General features: G+C 35.8%; 1 protein-coding gene across 3 annotated transcripts in view; it reads left to right on the top strand.

Annotated features, from left to right (window-relative positions):
• The window catches only part of SHLD2 (shieldin complex subunit 2), a 45,060-nt gene that overhangs the window by 26,102 nt on the left and 2,644 nt on the right, over nucleotides 1–16,314 (top strand). For 2 of the 3 annotated variants that reach the window (XM_032191073.1, XM_032191074.1), the window contains exons 4-10: nucleotides 265–2,800; nucleotides 4,974–5,081; nucleotides 5,893–6,087; nucleotides 9,820–9,954; nucleotides 12,303–12,509; nucleotides 13,879–14,113; nucleotides 15,998–16,113. In XM_032191073.1, the coding sequence (XP_032046964.1) occupies nucleotides 1,279–2,800; nucleotides 4,974–5,081; nucleotides 5,893–6,087; nucleotides 9,820–9,954; nucleotides 12,303–12,509; nucleotides 13,879–14,113; nucleotides 15,998–16,113 (2,518 nt within the window). In that variant the 5' untranslated portion in view covers nucleotides 265–1,278. The remainder of the gene's footprint in view (nucleotides 1–264; nucleotides 2,801–4,973; nucleotides 5,082–5,892; nucleotides 6,088–9,819; nucleotides 9,955–12,302; nucleotides 12,510–13,878; nucleotides 14,114–15,997; nucleotides 16,114–16,314) is intronic. The other variant, XM_032191075.1, reaches the window with a different exon arrangement.

The raw sequence follows: 16,314 nt of genomic DNA on the forward strand, positions 1-16,314 counted from the left end.
TGTTTTGTAGCTTCTTTATATTATGTTGACATATTTAATTTCAGCAGTTGTACACTGTTTTTCTAGTTACATCTCTAATACACCTTAGTTTGGTGTTCCAGGATGTTTGCAGTTTTTCTGTTACTATGAGCTTTGTAAATGTGCAGATTTATTGACCCCTAGTGGATTGTGAACAAAAGCTCTCTTAATTTAATAAGTGTTAAATGAAAACTGCAAATATTTTTGATTTGTTTCATCTTTTAATGTTCTTTCTTCTGCTTGCAGATGGATTAGTTCCTGAATTTATCTGCTGGTGTTCTGTTTTCTACCTCGGCAGAATTCCTTACTGCAGTAACTTATTAACAACACTGCCAAAATTTACAAACACGTAGTTAGGTGTCTGCATTTTAATGCATAAAATGCTTGTAGCTGTAGCTGAGTACTTTAAAATGACAATATAGCAGGTAACTTTAAAAAATCTAGGATTTCTCTTTTGTGGTGTGTAAGGTAGGTAACTTTTTAATAAGCTTAGAAGCTTTTGAACTTGAACAGTATGATAAATATGTGGATTAAAGCAACTTGTAAATTGTTTGCTCAAGCTTCACTGTGACCTCTTAATGCTTATTAAATACTTTTAAATTTATTGATAATATCCTAGAATCTGCCTTTAAAATATTCTCTTACTAAATACAGTATATTTATGCTAAAAGAGTGATGTTAAATTTATAGCTATGTAAATTATAAATTTCTACTGATTTTTTCTGAAATTTTAAGAGACTCTACTATATTTAATTTAGTTAAAATTGATATTTTTTCCAGGGGATGAAATTGTCCCAACTGTTGTAAAAGTTTAAGGCACTTATTTCACATCAGTTAAAATGTAAATTCACATGTTTATTAGTGTAATAAGTGAACTTAAGTCTGCTCAGGTGATAGAAGACTAATAAAAGTTAAGTTCCTGGAAACTTTGTTAGGGTCTTCTCAGTACATACTGAACTTCACTACAGGTCTGCATCTGCTACATGTTTCCAAGTATCGGAATCATAAATTAAGCCCTACTGTAGATTATTTACTGGGTCAAGCTTATATAACATACTAAATTACTTCCTTTTCTATCATGCATTTAATTTTATAAGCATTAACTAGTATTTTTACTAGTAAAATTATAGAGTATTCCTTTGAAATTTAGGTATTTTAAACTAAGAAAAATCTGAAATCATTTTTGTTGTGCTATTGTTTAGTGTTGTAGTTACTGCATAAACCATACTGTTCAAAGTCAAACTTACCCAACAATCAAAAATGTCAAAAAGATCTCAAATTCATATTTTTGTTGGAGCACCCACTATTCCAAGCCAAATGGACATGTCTGAAGAAAGTAGTTTGGCACCTGCTGTTGAAAAATGGAGAGAACTCCACTGTTCATTTGATATACACAGTCTTTTTTCTGAAAAAATCAAAGGGACAGACTGCTTAATGTTTAAGGCAGGAAGCTCCCCAGTCACAGCAGTTTCTGCAAATGATGACAGCTCTCAGCAGCCTGAACAGGGGCAATTAACAGCAGCAAAAGAATATTTGTCATCTTTTGTGCCTATGGTGGGAACGTGTGCCAGTACACCCCAAAAGACCCGAAGTTTAATTCATTCTGATTGTCAAATATCCAGAGATGGACAGGAACCTGCAAACATAAATCCGGCTGCAGATCAACACCTTCCTCAAAAACTTGTGAAATCCAGTAGACAATGTAAGCAATCACAAGACTGTTCAAACATCACTGAAGTAAAAGGCAGTCATTTAGAAGATAAGGGTTCTGACATTTCTAATTTGGTGGCCAGTACAAAGGAGATTAGCATACACCTAAGGTCTGTGGAACAAGGTGTTCAATCAGATGATAGAAATGATCACCATGAACATCTAAGTCAATATCTGGATATGTTTTTCCCCCAAAATCAAGAGTCAAAACCAAGAGGAAAACCAAGTGCTTGTGTAGACCTTGCAGTGTCAACTGATACTGAATTTCGTAGTATAATGACTTCAAGTCAAGTGGCTGTTTTTGCACAGAATCACTTTAAGAACCAGAATGAGATGCAGAGAACTGTACAGCTGTTAGAAACAGAAACGGGAAATAAATGTGAAAGACCATGTGATCACTTTAAATTTGAATCTGATGCTGGAACATGTCTTAGTGTGGTTGAAAATGGCTGTGGGCAGGAGTATGCAAGTTCTCTTGAACTTTTCACTTCGCAGTGTGATGAGAAAAACATTTGCTTTGAAGCTACAAGAGAAGTGAGTGCTCATGAAAATTCAGTGAAGTCTCATGAATCTCGTGTTCCTGCTGTGCAATTTGAAAATGAAATCCATATTGAACAATTGAGCTCAGGAATACTGTGCTCTCAGGTAGAAAGTTCTCATAAGAGCTCTTCTAAAAGAGCCCACAAGTCTGAAAATTTTTTTCATATTTTCCCATCAACATTTAAAAGGCAGCTGAAATCCAAGAGACCAAAATTGAATTCTCCTCCGGTTGGTCCTGGAATGAGAGTAGATCAAGAAGGGACAGATTTCAAGCAGTCTCAAAGGAAACTACTGTCACCACTTCAGAACTGCTGCTGCAAGAATCTAAAGTACAATGTGTTGGTTACAATAGTACATCCATGTCTTATCAAAGAAATACAGATTAAGGCTAGACCAAAATCTTCATGTAAAGTGCCGGTAGCAACAATTGTAGTTACTGACCAGTCAGAGATTGAGAGGAAGGTGGTGCTATGGCGTGGTGCTGCGTTTTGGTCACTCACTGTGTTTCCTGGGGATATTGTATTACTTTCAGGTGAGAATTCTCTTTTTTTTTAAATGTGGATCTTTAATAATGTGGATCATTAAAATGCCTGTTACAGCTAGACCAATGTGTAATTAGTAATTTGGAATTGCCTAAGCATCTGTTGGTATCTTTATTACATTATTTATATTGCTCATATCGCTTAGTATTGGTTTGAATTCCTGTAGTCATACTGCTATTGGAACATTGAATATCCCATAGAAGATGTCAATCTTTCATGTAGTCTCTGATCAGAGGTACAGCAGTGCATAGACACTGGAGCTGTGCTGTGGGTAGTAAGGTATGTCCTGAAACCTACCAGTGTTTTAAAACAGCTGTTTCTGAAAATGTATATGTGCTGCTACAAACCAGATGTGCTAGTATGCATTGACTTCTGTAATTCTCTGTTGGACCAGCATACAGACCGGAAAATTGTGATGTTTGTATGGTCTCAGGATGTGAAATACACTTTTGCTCATGTGAAAGATTTGTACCTTAGCGTTAGCATCTTAATCTGGATTATGTTGTGAATTACTGATATAGACTGCATAAACTTACTGTCTTCAGTTTCTTTTTCTTATCAAGTCAGCTGGTAATAAAGATTCCTCCCAATGAATCCTTTGTATTTGTTAATACGTAACAGGAGAAAAAAAATCCAGGATTAATAGGATACATGTCATGTAAGAGAATGCAATACTATCAAGGACTTCATTATACTAGAGCTGGAGTTGACTAGAACTTGATAGTCATCTGGCCATTTAGTTATTGCAATTTTGAAACAAAAACCAAATAAAAAAAAAAACTTGTTTGAATACTTCTGTGGTTTAAGATGCACATGTCTCTTTGTTAAGAGTTCTTAAAGGGCTTACTTTGCAGTGGTAGTTATTTTAAAATGATTTAAGATAAGCTGGGCTTTCTTTGCTGTTTAGACTTTCTTATCCTAAAAGACATCAAGTGTTTCTACGTAAGCCTAGTACTTTACTTACCTGAAATGTGGCATAATAAATTATCCCGTACTGTTAGCAATTTTGTTTATACGCTGCTTCATATTGGGTTATTAAATATTTTATAAGAATAATTAAACTACTGAGCAAATGTGATTAAGTCTTTGTAAGTGGTTTTGGTAGGTCCTAAAAATCAGTTTGTTTTCAAGTGGTCTCTTTCAAACTCAAATCTGTTTATATAACTCCAGAAAATGTGTGGGAGTTACTGTAGTTCTGACACCTTCTGGCATCCTGCCATTTATTAAATTTAGCAGCTTGCTCTATTGTTGGCTGTGTGTATCTGCTCCCGTATTGCTCCCCTTTGGTGGCTTCTTGTCAGTCTCCTGCTTGCACTGGGTAGCAGCATTCAGCACGAGCAGACATAACGCTTAGATAGATGTGATGACAGTGGGTCGGCTGGGAAAGTAGTTGGTACAGACAGTTTTGTCTGTTTAGGTTGGCACATAGACTGTTCTGCACCCAGAATGTAACAAGTTTTTCCTGCGGAGCCACTAATAGCATACACAGCCATGGTTTTTGGGTTCTGTAACTTTTTTCTCTTAAGTGGCTTAACTAGTATTTGCCACTTTTGAAGGAAGTCCTTTAGTATTCCTTTTTACTCTGAAACATTTTAAGATTTTTTCTCATTTTTTTCTCTTACCATGCAAATTGTTCATTAGTAGCAGTTCAAGAAATTAAAGCAGATGTACAGCTCCCAGTGATCTTATGCAGAGCACTGTATTGTTATGCTAGTTTCAATGTGCCTTTCATACAGCTTTTCTGTCAATTGTCCATTGGAAATGGTAGTAGATGTTGATGTGCACGCTACATGTGTCTGAATTGTGGAAGTTCCTTCAGTTTACTGTCTATGTCAAAGAACATATCATAACCGTTGGAATGACTTGATTATGTGCATTGTCTGCAAGACCCTTGTAATTATAAATGTCGGCCATAGTTGGCATACCATGAGATGCAACAAGTCCTCAGTAATGAAGGGAACCCCTTGGGGGGGGAGGTAGCCATTTTAGAATGAAGTATACAGTAGATAATGAGGTTCTGAAAGAATAGCAAGGTGAATGGAGAGGATTCAAAATTGAAGTTCTGATCTAAAGCCAACTTCAAGATTTTTGATTCTATAGCCAATAATATGATACACTTCAATATTTTGGATGCATGAATTGATAATTTTTTTTTTCCTCCAGATATCATGATGTATGAGAATCTTTGGTATGGAGAAATCATGCTGCAATCTACATTTACTAGTCAGTTACTGAATCTGGGGAACTGCTCAGCTCTCAATCCAGAAGAATGTAAGATTGTGCATAAGTTTTCCCCCAAAATCACAGTAAAATACCTATTCAAAGTAGTCCATTTTATTTGGAATGCCTCAAAATACACAGGGTGAAATAGAAATGTGAATGACTGAGAGTTACAAAACACTGCGGTAACGTTTTACAAAAACAGCTATTAGAAAATGTGGCCACAATGCCATCAGATAGGCATGTGGAGTTTATGGCGAAGTTGAGTGGTTAACATTCAAAACTCTGAATCTCTTGATCTTAGTTTAAGAAACAGTAGTTATCACAGGACTCAACTGCAAGAGGTTTGAGATTTCATGAGGATGAAATTGTTTGGAAAAATTTTAGAGACTTAATTGAATGGATAACATTCAGGGAAAATAATTAATTGCTGGTTATTTAAACATAAAGACTTCAAAGATACATGAGCTATGGAGCAACAGAGGCTAAGGGAAAATACAGTGGAAGTATCATTGAACTTGCATTGTTCTTAGTCTTCCTGATGGCTGTTGCTGTCAGCGATTTAAGAGAGGTTCAGGGGTAAATGATCAAAAGGCTGTCCTTACCAACTACAAAACCAGGTCTCTTTCCAGGTTTTGGTGTAACTTAAAATACCATAACTGCGCGTAATGTTGGAATGTTATCAAGAGGAGGCAGATAAAGTACAGTTTAATTTTCGATCAAATATTTCAAATCTCAATAATTTCTTGCCTTAGAATTTTGTAAGTTTTGGGTTTGCTGGTTTAAATATGTACCAATTTTATACTGCTAAGTTGAAAAAAAAAAAAAGTGGTCCATCTAATTTTCGTTGTTTTTACACAAGTTTATCATATAGTGGATGGTGATGTTCTCCATGGCTTACTGGCATACGTAGCATCAGAATTTCCTCACTTTGGACACATTCCACGAAGGCAAGTTCAGAGACTGAATAGTGTTCAGTATGCTCAACTAGACCAGCTTCAGCCAAATACATTGGTTCACTTGATCTTAAAAATCGTCAGCATTGCCATATTAACAGGTAAGTTCATGCACTGGACTTCAACTTTCAGAACTTCAGAATGGCCTTGCAAAATGACTGTTTAAATTTTACCTATTGCTGGTTGTTTCTCATTCCATACTCCAGTCTTTGATAGGAGTCACAAATAAAACCTTTGTGAAGATCCACTTAGAGGTCATAGCAGGTGAAATGGAACTAATCAGGAAGGAAATAATGACTGAAGTCAGCTGCTGAGGGAAGTTACTGCACACTCTGATCAATAGCGTACACATCTGTTCAAAAAGCACGCAGTCAGAGCACTGATACTCAGTGTTCTTACTTGCTGAAGGATTGTTATTTTCACTAAGGAATGTATAGTAAGAGCCCTGAGAAGAGAGAGATACTGAATGTACAGCAAAGGAACAAACTTGTTTTTAATGGCTCTTGAAACTCACAGGTGTGTTGTTGTGATAGCCTGCTGCTTGGAAAAGGTGGCTGGTTTATAAAAATGTCACATGGGACAGTGAAGTTTCACTAATTCAAACCTTGCTTTCCAGATACCTTCCATGTAAGCCTCCTGTTATTAAAGGAATACTTGTGGTTAGACTCTAAATCATGTGGTTTTCAAAATGAAATGAGGAAATTATTATTTTAATGTACTGTTCTAGGATTTGCTCTTTTCTTCGTAGTGGAACTGTTCTCTTTCCTGATGCTTTATTCAGAACACTTTAATTATTTCTTTCTGTTTTTTTCCTAGGTAAAATAGATTTTTAAAGCTAAGCATTTCTGGTGTCTTACATATCTGCATTTGTGTTATTTCTTTATTGTCTTTACTTGTATGCCTATTTATGTAAGTTTTCAGTGCTGAATTCCCAGTGTGAAATTAGTGTCTTACTGCAATACTTACGTTTCCTTTGCATAAGCAGAACAGAAAGCTACCTCGTTAATATATAACTTATTCACAAAATTTTTGTTTCCTGTGTATTTCTTTGTGTATTTGCAAAGACTGCTTTCTCAAAGTGTCTTTGTCACCAATTCATGTGTTTAATGTGATGGGTTTTGTTCTTTCACACTACTTAAAATAATGAAGGTGGTTATTTTGGGATTCCTTTTACTGAAGCTGTTTTCCCCATTAAAATTTGTAATTTGTTTCCATTACTTCACAATCAGGCCTTACAGCTGCTGCTTAACATTTTGTCCTGGTTTCAGTTAGAACAGAATTAATTTTCTTCCTAGTAGCTGGTGGAATGCTGTGTTTTGGCTTAGGATGAGAAGAGTGCTGATAACACCCCGATGTTTTAATTGTTGCAGAGCAGTGCTTATACCAAGCCAAGGACACCTCAGCCTTTTGCTCTGTCCTGCCAACAGGCAGGCTGGGGGTACAGTAAGAGCTGGGAGGGGACAGACCCAGGACAGGTGACCCAAACTAGCCAAAGGGGTATTCCATACCATCTGACGTCATGCTAAACAATATATAGGGGTGGCTAGCCGGGGGGAGGGGGCCGGACTGCTCGGGGTTAGGCTGGGCATCGGTCAGCGGGTGGTGAGCAATTGCATTGTTCATCACTTGTTTGTACATATTATTATTATTTTCCTATTATCATCATTGTAACATTATTGTTATTATTGTTATTATTATTTTGTTATTATTATTTTCCTGTCTTATTAAACTGTCTTTATCTCAACTCACGGGCTTCACTTTCCATTTCTCTCCCCCGTCCCAGAGAGGGAGGGGGAGGGTGAGCGAACGGCTGTGTGGTATTTAGCTGCCAGCCGGGTTAAACCACGATAGTCTTTTTGGCGCCCAACGTGGGGCCCGAAAGGTTGAGATAACGGCAGATCTGACCACAGTGTGTTAAACTAAAATTTGTGTAAGTATTAGACCTGCTTAATAGTCACTTGTCATAATGCTGATTGCTTTAATCTCAACTCTGCTGCGCCTGTTTTCCAAATTGAGTATTATAGTACATTATTTTCCGTATTTGCTCTCTGTCATGTTGTTTATCCTCTCCGGGCCCTGGTTTCAGATCATTATGGTACTGAGTGTTGTAGCAATGGCTTATGAGACGATGAGATATCTGGTCATGACTCTAACTTGGTATTTATACTCAGTAACATCGTCGACTCTGTATTTTGGAAACTGTATCTTGGAAACTATTAGCAATTATACCTATTGTTTTTTTCCATTAGGGAGTCAATCTGTGGAGGGGAAAGGGGAAGATATTTTTTCGTACTTGATTACTCTCCCTTTCTCCTTCACCACCCCTGTATCCTCCTGGATCACTCTGCCTTCCTCCTTCACCACCCTCTTACCCTCCGAGCTTGCTACAATAGCTCTCCAAGATATTGAATATCCTTGGGATACTCAGACCAGCATAGTCTTGTTGTTCTGCCTCCTGAATGCACTTCAGGTTCTGCTTAAAGTTAAACAACTACTTAGGAAGCTCATCCGGAGATCTGCCCGGAGGCAGTATAGTTGTGGGTGGCAGGGAGTATGGGAGGATATGGGCAGGCATCTAGAGCAGTTGGCACCCCCAGTGTTTTGGAAATTCACCCCTGAACAACTGCAAAATCCTCAAAAACTGGCAGAATGCTTGAGAAAAAGGTGTCGCGATTCGGGAAGTTCCAAAGTAACACAAATCATTGTAACATGCTGGGGCCTGGCTCATGCCTATCGAGCTGCCATTGATACTGCTATCAACTTAGTGACAGACCCTGCGGCCACGCCAAGCCCTGTGACAGATCCAACGGCCACTGTGACCCCTACGGTGGACTCTGCAGCCGCTCCAGTCCCAGCTCCTGCAGCCGCTCCAGTCCCAGCTCCTGCAGCCGCTCCAGTCCCAGCTACTAAGACTGTCTGAAACAGACAATCTGAAACAAACAAAACCTAACTGGCCTGGGGCTTTCTCAGTACTTTATGCGGTGTTCTGCCGTATTTTTTCTAACCCATGGGAAAGGAGTTTTCGTCTTCTCCCTGCTTAATCGTTCTGATGGTCTTCCTTTCCTTACAGTACCACTGTTTCTCAGTGCTTGACATAATGCTTTTCACTTTGGTCATGTTCCACTGGCATCTTGTATTAGTGCTTGCATCAGTCAAAAATTCAAATGACTTTATCACTGTCAATGTCACCTTAACTCATTAGAAATTGAGATTTATTTGAAGATAGAAATCTCCATAATTTATTATTGTACGTAGGTCTCAGAATGATTAGGACATTTAAAGCAAGAGTTTTTATGCTAGGATTTGGTTGATGAAAAGTGTTTAGGAACTGAAATGTACAGGTATTACCTGTAGGTATCTTAATCATTTCAGTTAATATATACAGTTACCTTTGTGCTGTCCATGACTGTAACTTTATGAAAACTTGTTGAGAAATATTTCTTTCAATATATTCCATAGGAACTTTAGTTTCCCATTATGGCAATCGATTGCTGAGAGATTGAGTACATTTTTTTTTCTACTTCTATCAATTAGGATGAGTAAGGGGTACTCAAAGATATTCAGATACCTGCTATTTTAAAGGGAGAGGTCTAGTTGCCAAGTAGTTAAATGGATAAGGGTAAATTAATACTCTTTATGCATTCCTTTGAATTAGATTGATCTTACTGAAGAAATCATTGTTTTCATTCTGTCCTGAAGAAATTGTAGGTGTTTTCTTGTTTGTTTAGAATTAACTCAAAATGTTACAGTAGCATGATTTTATCTTAATGTTGAGGTATGTTCTATATGCTTTCTACTATATAACAAACATGTCATAAATTCAAACTTTCCAGAATCTGTGTATAGCTACAGAGGCGGCAACCAGAGAAAAGTTATTCTATCAGTAGAACAGAGCAGAGATCAACACTACAGAATGGTGCTGTGGGGAGCAGGAGCTGCCTGGTGCCCTCAACTTCAAAGGAGAAAAGGTAAAGTCTTTACCTATAAGTAGGTTTTTGTAATAGTATTTCTTTGATTCTATTAGTAGCTTTAACATACCCAACTGGTGGTATTTCCCATTCAACCTTTATATACTGCCCTAGAAAGGGCAGTATATGTTTTTTTGAACTTTAACACTATTTGGAAATAGTGTCATCAGCAACAGAACTTGAATGTATTCTTTTTACAACATGGTAGAAGCATGTATATTCAAAAATTTGAACCTAGATACAAACCTAGTCATTAACTGACTAAAAGCATCTCTTGTAAGAACTACATAGCCTGTGTCTTAGCAGTGCCTACTACTGTTCTTTTAAAGTACCTGAAACTAGGTTTTTTAATTGGAAACTAGGTGTTTAAATTGATTACTCCAGAATTTGCCTTTCTGATCAGTGGGTACATTTAGGAACAACCTCAGTGAATATTGACTTGAGTTCTGACTTTAAATTTAGAAATTCTGAATTCTGCCAGTTCCGCTTCAGTTTAGTAATTTACACTCCTTAAAAAATAAATAAATAAATAAATAAATTGCATAACTGCAAGATCTGCCTCTTGGACTACCTGAAGAAGACAGTCCAATTTAAGTATTAACCAATTAACTTTACTTCATAAAACCTACATGGCTTTTACTGTTGTGCATACTTCAGTGTAGGCAGGTATATGCTATTTATTAGATAAATGCTTAATTTTTCTATAAAATTTAGTATGCTAGAATATTAGTTCTTAAATATACAATTCTGAAGTATTTTTTATTATGTATTGGAGCTGCAAAAAAAAATTGAGTAGATTCCACGGGTAATTTCTAAGACAGAAAAATATGTAATTACCTGATGTTTAAAGTAGAAAAGCAGAAAAGATGGTGCAGCTCTGTAGTGTAAGTGCTTATTGTGGTAAAGCTTGTGTCTTATTCTCCAGCTAGAGTTCTGTGTATCTAGCGGTTGGTATTTTAATGATTAAAAGATTATATCTGAAATTCAAGGTAAGAGTGATTTCTCAACTGTTCAAATATGCATCACAGACAAACTGTGAACATTTGATTCTCGTAAAATAGCAAAAAGATATCTCATGATACAAAACAAGCATATACAACACAGCAGCTAATAGTGTGAGTGGGTTACAGGAGGAAAGCACGTGATATTATTCTTGCTTCTAGACACAGATGAACAGCTGGGACATGTGTTACTGTTTATACTAGTAGTTTAGGTAACTCAGTTTTGTAGTGGAAGGGATGGAGACTAGTAAATTTTGAATGGTGTATATATTTAAAGTACAGATTATACAGCTTTGAAGCATCTAAAAATCATTGCCGATAAAAGTTAAAATTTTCATCTATTTCTAAAAATTGGTCCAAGCTTTCAGTATACAATCATCAGACATTCAGTAAATACGTTTTACACTCATCTGCCATGTGCTACCAAACACATCAAATACATTTCTGTAAACCAGCATTCTTGGAGGATGAGGATAGCTGTTACTAACATGGGGTGAAATTCTGAACCCATTGAAGATTGATGGGGAAAACACAGAATAAGCTTTTTAAGATGAAGTAAATACTAAAAAGTGGCATTTCCTTTTGTTATAGGAATGCCTTCATAATTTAATGAGGGACAACTTGTAGAAAAAAGTTGTTTTGAAAGCAATAGGTAGCTTTCTTAACATTTTAGCTCTACCCCCAGAGGGGTTAAACAGTATAATAGTGTGCGTGCTCACATGATTTATGAAAAATCAACCACTGCAAGAACCTGATCTGGTCTCTTAACATACCATGCAAGCTCACTGGTTCTTCAAGGATACTTCTGTCTCACTGCAATGTCAATTCTTCTCCAAATAATCCTTTGTCATAACTGTTATTTCTGCAAATGTCTGTCTTTTTGCCCCAGAACTTCAACAGAAAAGGTTTGAAAGATTTTTAAAATTTTCTTGCTGAAACCTGAGAAGCAGCAATATGCACAATAGAGATTCTTAAAGAGAAGTACAAGAAATTACGGTGTAAAATGTTCCCATTTGAGCAAACACTGCATCAGTATCACCTACCTGACCCATTCCAAAAACATGAAAATGTTACTTATCTTTTCTATGCTTAGATTTTTTTTTTGAGCCTTCTCTGAAACCTTGAAAATGTTTTTCTGGTATTCTTAAGGATCCATGCAATTCTAATGTAAAGTTCATAGAGAAAGGGAAAAAACATGTATTTCATGAGGCTTGACCTAAACTTGCTGGAACCAACAGTATTAGAAAGTTTTGCTGATTTGTTAGTCAATCTTGTAAATGACTTCAGTTTTCTGTAAAGTAACCAAGATATAGAAATTAAACTCTTGCTTTGTTTTCTGCTCTGTAGGTCATCTATGGGACTTTAAATACCTTCTGGTCCAATGTAGTTCTGTCTCAGGTGACTTGGAGCTGCACACAACTCCATGGTCATCCTGTGAGTGTTTGTTTGATGATGACAAAAGGGCCATTGAATTTAAAGAAAAGTTTCAGAAAAGCAAAACCACTGTCATGAAAATGACAAATCTATCAGCACATTTGGATGAAAAATGCTCAGGTAAAGTTGTTATTCTTAGTACTGTGGTATCTGTATAGTGCGGTGCATAGCTAAGCAAAATAGATGCTTCTTATTTAAGTTAAATGTTTTTTTTTCGAGTTAACATAGTTCTGCTGAGAGTCCAAACTGTGAATGCAGCCTTCATTCAGGGAGCACACAACTGAGATAGCTGTGGTATGTGGTGTCATACAAAGATAGCTTTGAAACATATGGGGCAGTGCTGCCTTTTGTTGCCTATGTCAACTATTATAATAATGCAATTAACCATTGGAAGAGTTTGTGGAAAACTACTTTGGATACTGTGGAATACTCTTGAATTCCCTGAAGCTAGAGTAATACAGCTACTGCTATTAGAAACTTCTGTAAGAAGACCAAAAAAATCTGTTGGACAGTCATCCCCTCATAAATAGGCCTAGAGGATTGCTAAGGTTGGTGTTAAACTTTAATAAATCAGTAAAATTGATTTTTGCAGCGCTTAACTTCTTATTTATGAGTATAGCAGCAAACAGCTTGTTAAATCTGTTTTTTAGTGTCTATCTCTGAATCAGAGTGGAGGCAAAGCAATTAGTTTCTGTTTCTGATCTAATCATGGCTTATATTCCACTTCTATTGACACACCTCCTTTTCAGAACAAAGTTTTTAGAACAGGTAGGTTATTTTACCAGTATACTGTGTGAATGCATCTAATACATCAGATCATGGACTTGACTTGCAGGAAATCCACGTGACAAACTTCATAGTATTTTTCCATATCTATAACCTGTATCCAAAACTTGTATAATATGAAATTTACTTTGCTTGTATGCATTGAGATCTATAGGTGTTAATGAAATCATTTTCCATTTGTTTTGAATGTACTTATTTCATTCTGTGCACTTAAACTCAGTCTTCACCATTGTGTTCATGTGATATAAAAGCAACTTAAGCTTCTATTGATAATTTTTCTTAAAGATATTTTGATAACCACAGAATAATGTTTGGCCTGCCACATTACAAAAGTTGTCTTTCAAGATTAACAAAGTCATTTTGATTGTTTTCTGGTACTGCTGGATTTCAAATTTTTTTTTGCAAAATTCTGTGATTTGATCCTTTATTCAGGCTCTTCTATATTGGGAAGGCTCTTCTATATTGGGATCTACTACAACAGTAACAAAGTACTACAGAGTTAGGTGTATTTTATAGATGTAGTGTTAAAGTACGATGAATTTTCACTGTTGAAATTCTCTCTTATATTTGAGAATGTGCTTCTAAAGAAAAAAAAATGCTTAAGGTTAAATTGATGACTTTTGTTTTTGAATCAGCTGTACCTCTTACTTTGCTTTATCTACAAAACTGAATGGAAGTTTGATTGAAATTGTTGTTTCTGTAGGAGTGATTCAAGTGAAAGCCCACATCATAGAGCTGAAGTTTACTGTTTTAACTGGCCAGTACAGGCAACTCATCTTCCATGCTGACACTTCCCTGGAGTGTGTGTTGGCTTCTCTGCCTATGATTACGTATTCAGGCTGTGCTAAATGTGGCTTGGAACTACAGGCAGATGAGAACATGATCTACAAGCAATGTTTTAGATGTTTGCCATACAACAAAGTAAAAACATTCTACAGGTAAATAAGATAAAGCTAGAGTATATACTATTAAAGAAATAAACTACAACTTTTCTGTTTTAAGTCTCACTTATATCAAATTGTGTATTTAAGCTGTGGTTAGTACTTTATGGTGTTCTAATGAATTTTCAACAATGTGTTCATAAATTGCTGTACTAGATTTAAACAAAGAATGTCACCTAGAAGTAATGTAACTTTTTACTTTCTTTGAATACTATGTTTGGTAACAAGGTTTATCCAGTACTGTCTCAGTGAGTTAGGATGAAGTAGAATGTTCAGGACAAAAGTAAAATTCCGTGAGCCTCATATTTCAGCCTAAGTTTGAAATTGTGTGAACACACAACTATATTTCTAAACTGGTAAATCTGTTTTAGCCTTTTGGGAATAGAACTAACAAATGTTTTCATTAAATATTCTGAGGGAGCAGGGATGCAAAATCCGGTAGATGGCACTGTGACTCAAGATGAATATGGATATTTACTAAAGAATATGAAATTCCAGCTTATTTGGATTTGGTTGATGTAGAAATACCTTGAACAATAAGTAGTTACATTTCAAAAGCTCAAAGTAAATTTAAGAATCATAGTAACTTGAAAGACTAGTAGGTACAGTGAATTCTAAGACAATCATAGAATGAATAGAATTCTAGGATATGTAAGTCTTCAATCAGTTTTCTTCCTATAAAATTATTCCTAAATTACTTCATAGTGAGTTACATTAGTGAATCATTGCATACTCAATAGTATTTTACTTGACTTTGATTTAAATAATATAAGCCTATTTGTGTAACTTTTGATCATTCTCTGCTCTGTAAAATAGTTCTGCATCTTAAGAAAGCATTACAGCAACCGAAGTCTTCAAGAAAAGGCGTAGTAGATATGAGTAAACAGAACAATTTTTTTTTTAGTATCTAGTTAAAAATATCTATATTAGTTTGTCTTCATGATAGAACCAGTTTTGCCTGTCAACTAACAAAAGAAAACATGTAAATCACTAGAAATGGAGTAGGTCTAAAACTCATAGGATGAAATTGGTAATTAATAGAGAAAACATCTGGATGCATGGTTTTTCGCGTATATTTATTTTGCTTATACAAGACATCAGATAACTTAGCAACTTGACTGGAGCAAGACAGCTTTTTATTTATTTATAAAAGTGTTCAGAAGGCATGGACTTCTATCACTTCATGTGCAGACAACTCTCTTTTTTATTCAGATCAGGACAAGTGCTACTTGTTAGGTGAATTTCTTCCAGATCTGGTATAGGTTATGTTCGCATGTTTAGGTTTTTGCCCTGAATATTATCAGAAAAAAGTATTGGAATACAAGACTGAGCGTTTCTCAAGTTGACTGATAAGGTTCGGCTTTCCATTGCTATTACAGTTCCTTTTTACATTTATCTGACCTGAGAAATTTGTTTCTTAAATGAAGGAAGATTTTTTTAATTTTAGCAATTAAAAGCTCTATCTTCAATCCACTTTAATCTCGAGAAGTGAAATTCAGGCTTTAGCAGAAACATCAAATGTTCAGCTTCGTGACATCTTGACATGTTTATGCTTTCAGGAATTAAAAACATCATTTGGTGCAGTTCGCATCGTCTTTCAGGAAAAAAGCTGATGTTGCTTAAAGGATTGTTTTTTGCAGTTGTCTCGAAGTAAGGCTTGCTTAATAGCTTTAAAGTTATTTTTAACATTGTGTAGTGAAGTTCAGTATATATCAAGCTCATTACAGCTCTACAGATTTGACTGGTAAGAGCATACAGATTTTCTAGTTCCTGATATGTCCGAGGGTAGTATTACATCATATTACTTTAATTTAGAAATGTTACTTAAACCAGAAAAAATATTGCAGCTAACTTTCGTGAGTCTTGTGTTTTCTTACCTAGGCCTGCTTTGATGACAGTAGAAGATAGAGGATGTGAAATTAATATTCATGTGGTGTCTGAATTGATGGAAAAAATCTTCCTCAATATTCCTGCCGACTGGCTGGACAGATCAGTAGGTACTGTTTCATGAATTGTGGTAGAAATACTATGGGCAGCAAAGTTTGCTAAATATTCAGCTACTAAATGGATTTCTCATAGAAAATAAAATCCCTTAGAAGTTTTTAGAAATAGTTGCCATACATTAATTATGTAAATTACTATAATGGTGTTGTATCAGACAGGCTTCCACTGATGATACTTCAGTTTGGATTATTGAG

Source organism: Aythya fuligula, chromosome 7 (genome assembly GCF_009819795.1).
Source record: "Aythya fuligula isolate bAytFul2 chromosome 7, bAytFul2.pri, whole genome shotgun sequence".
Taxonomy (NCBI): Eukaryota; Metazoa; Chordata; class Aves; order Anseriformes; family Anatidae; genus Aythya; species Aythya fuligula.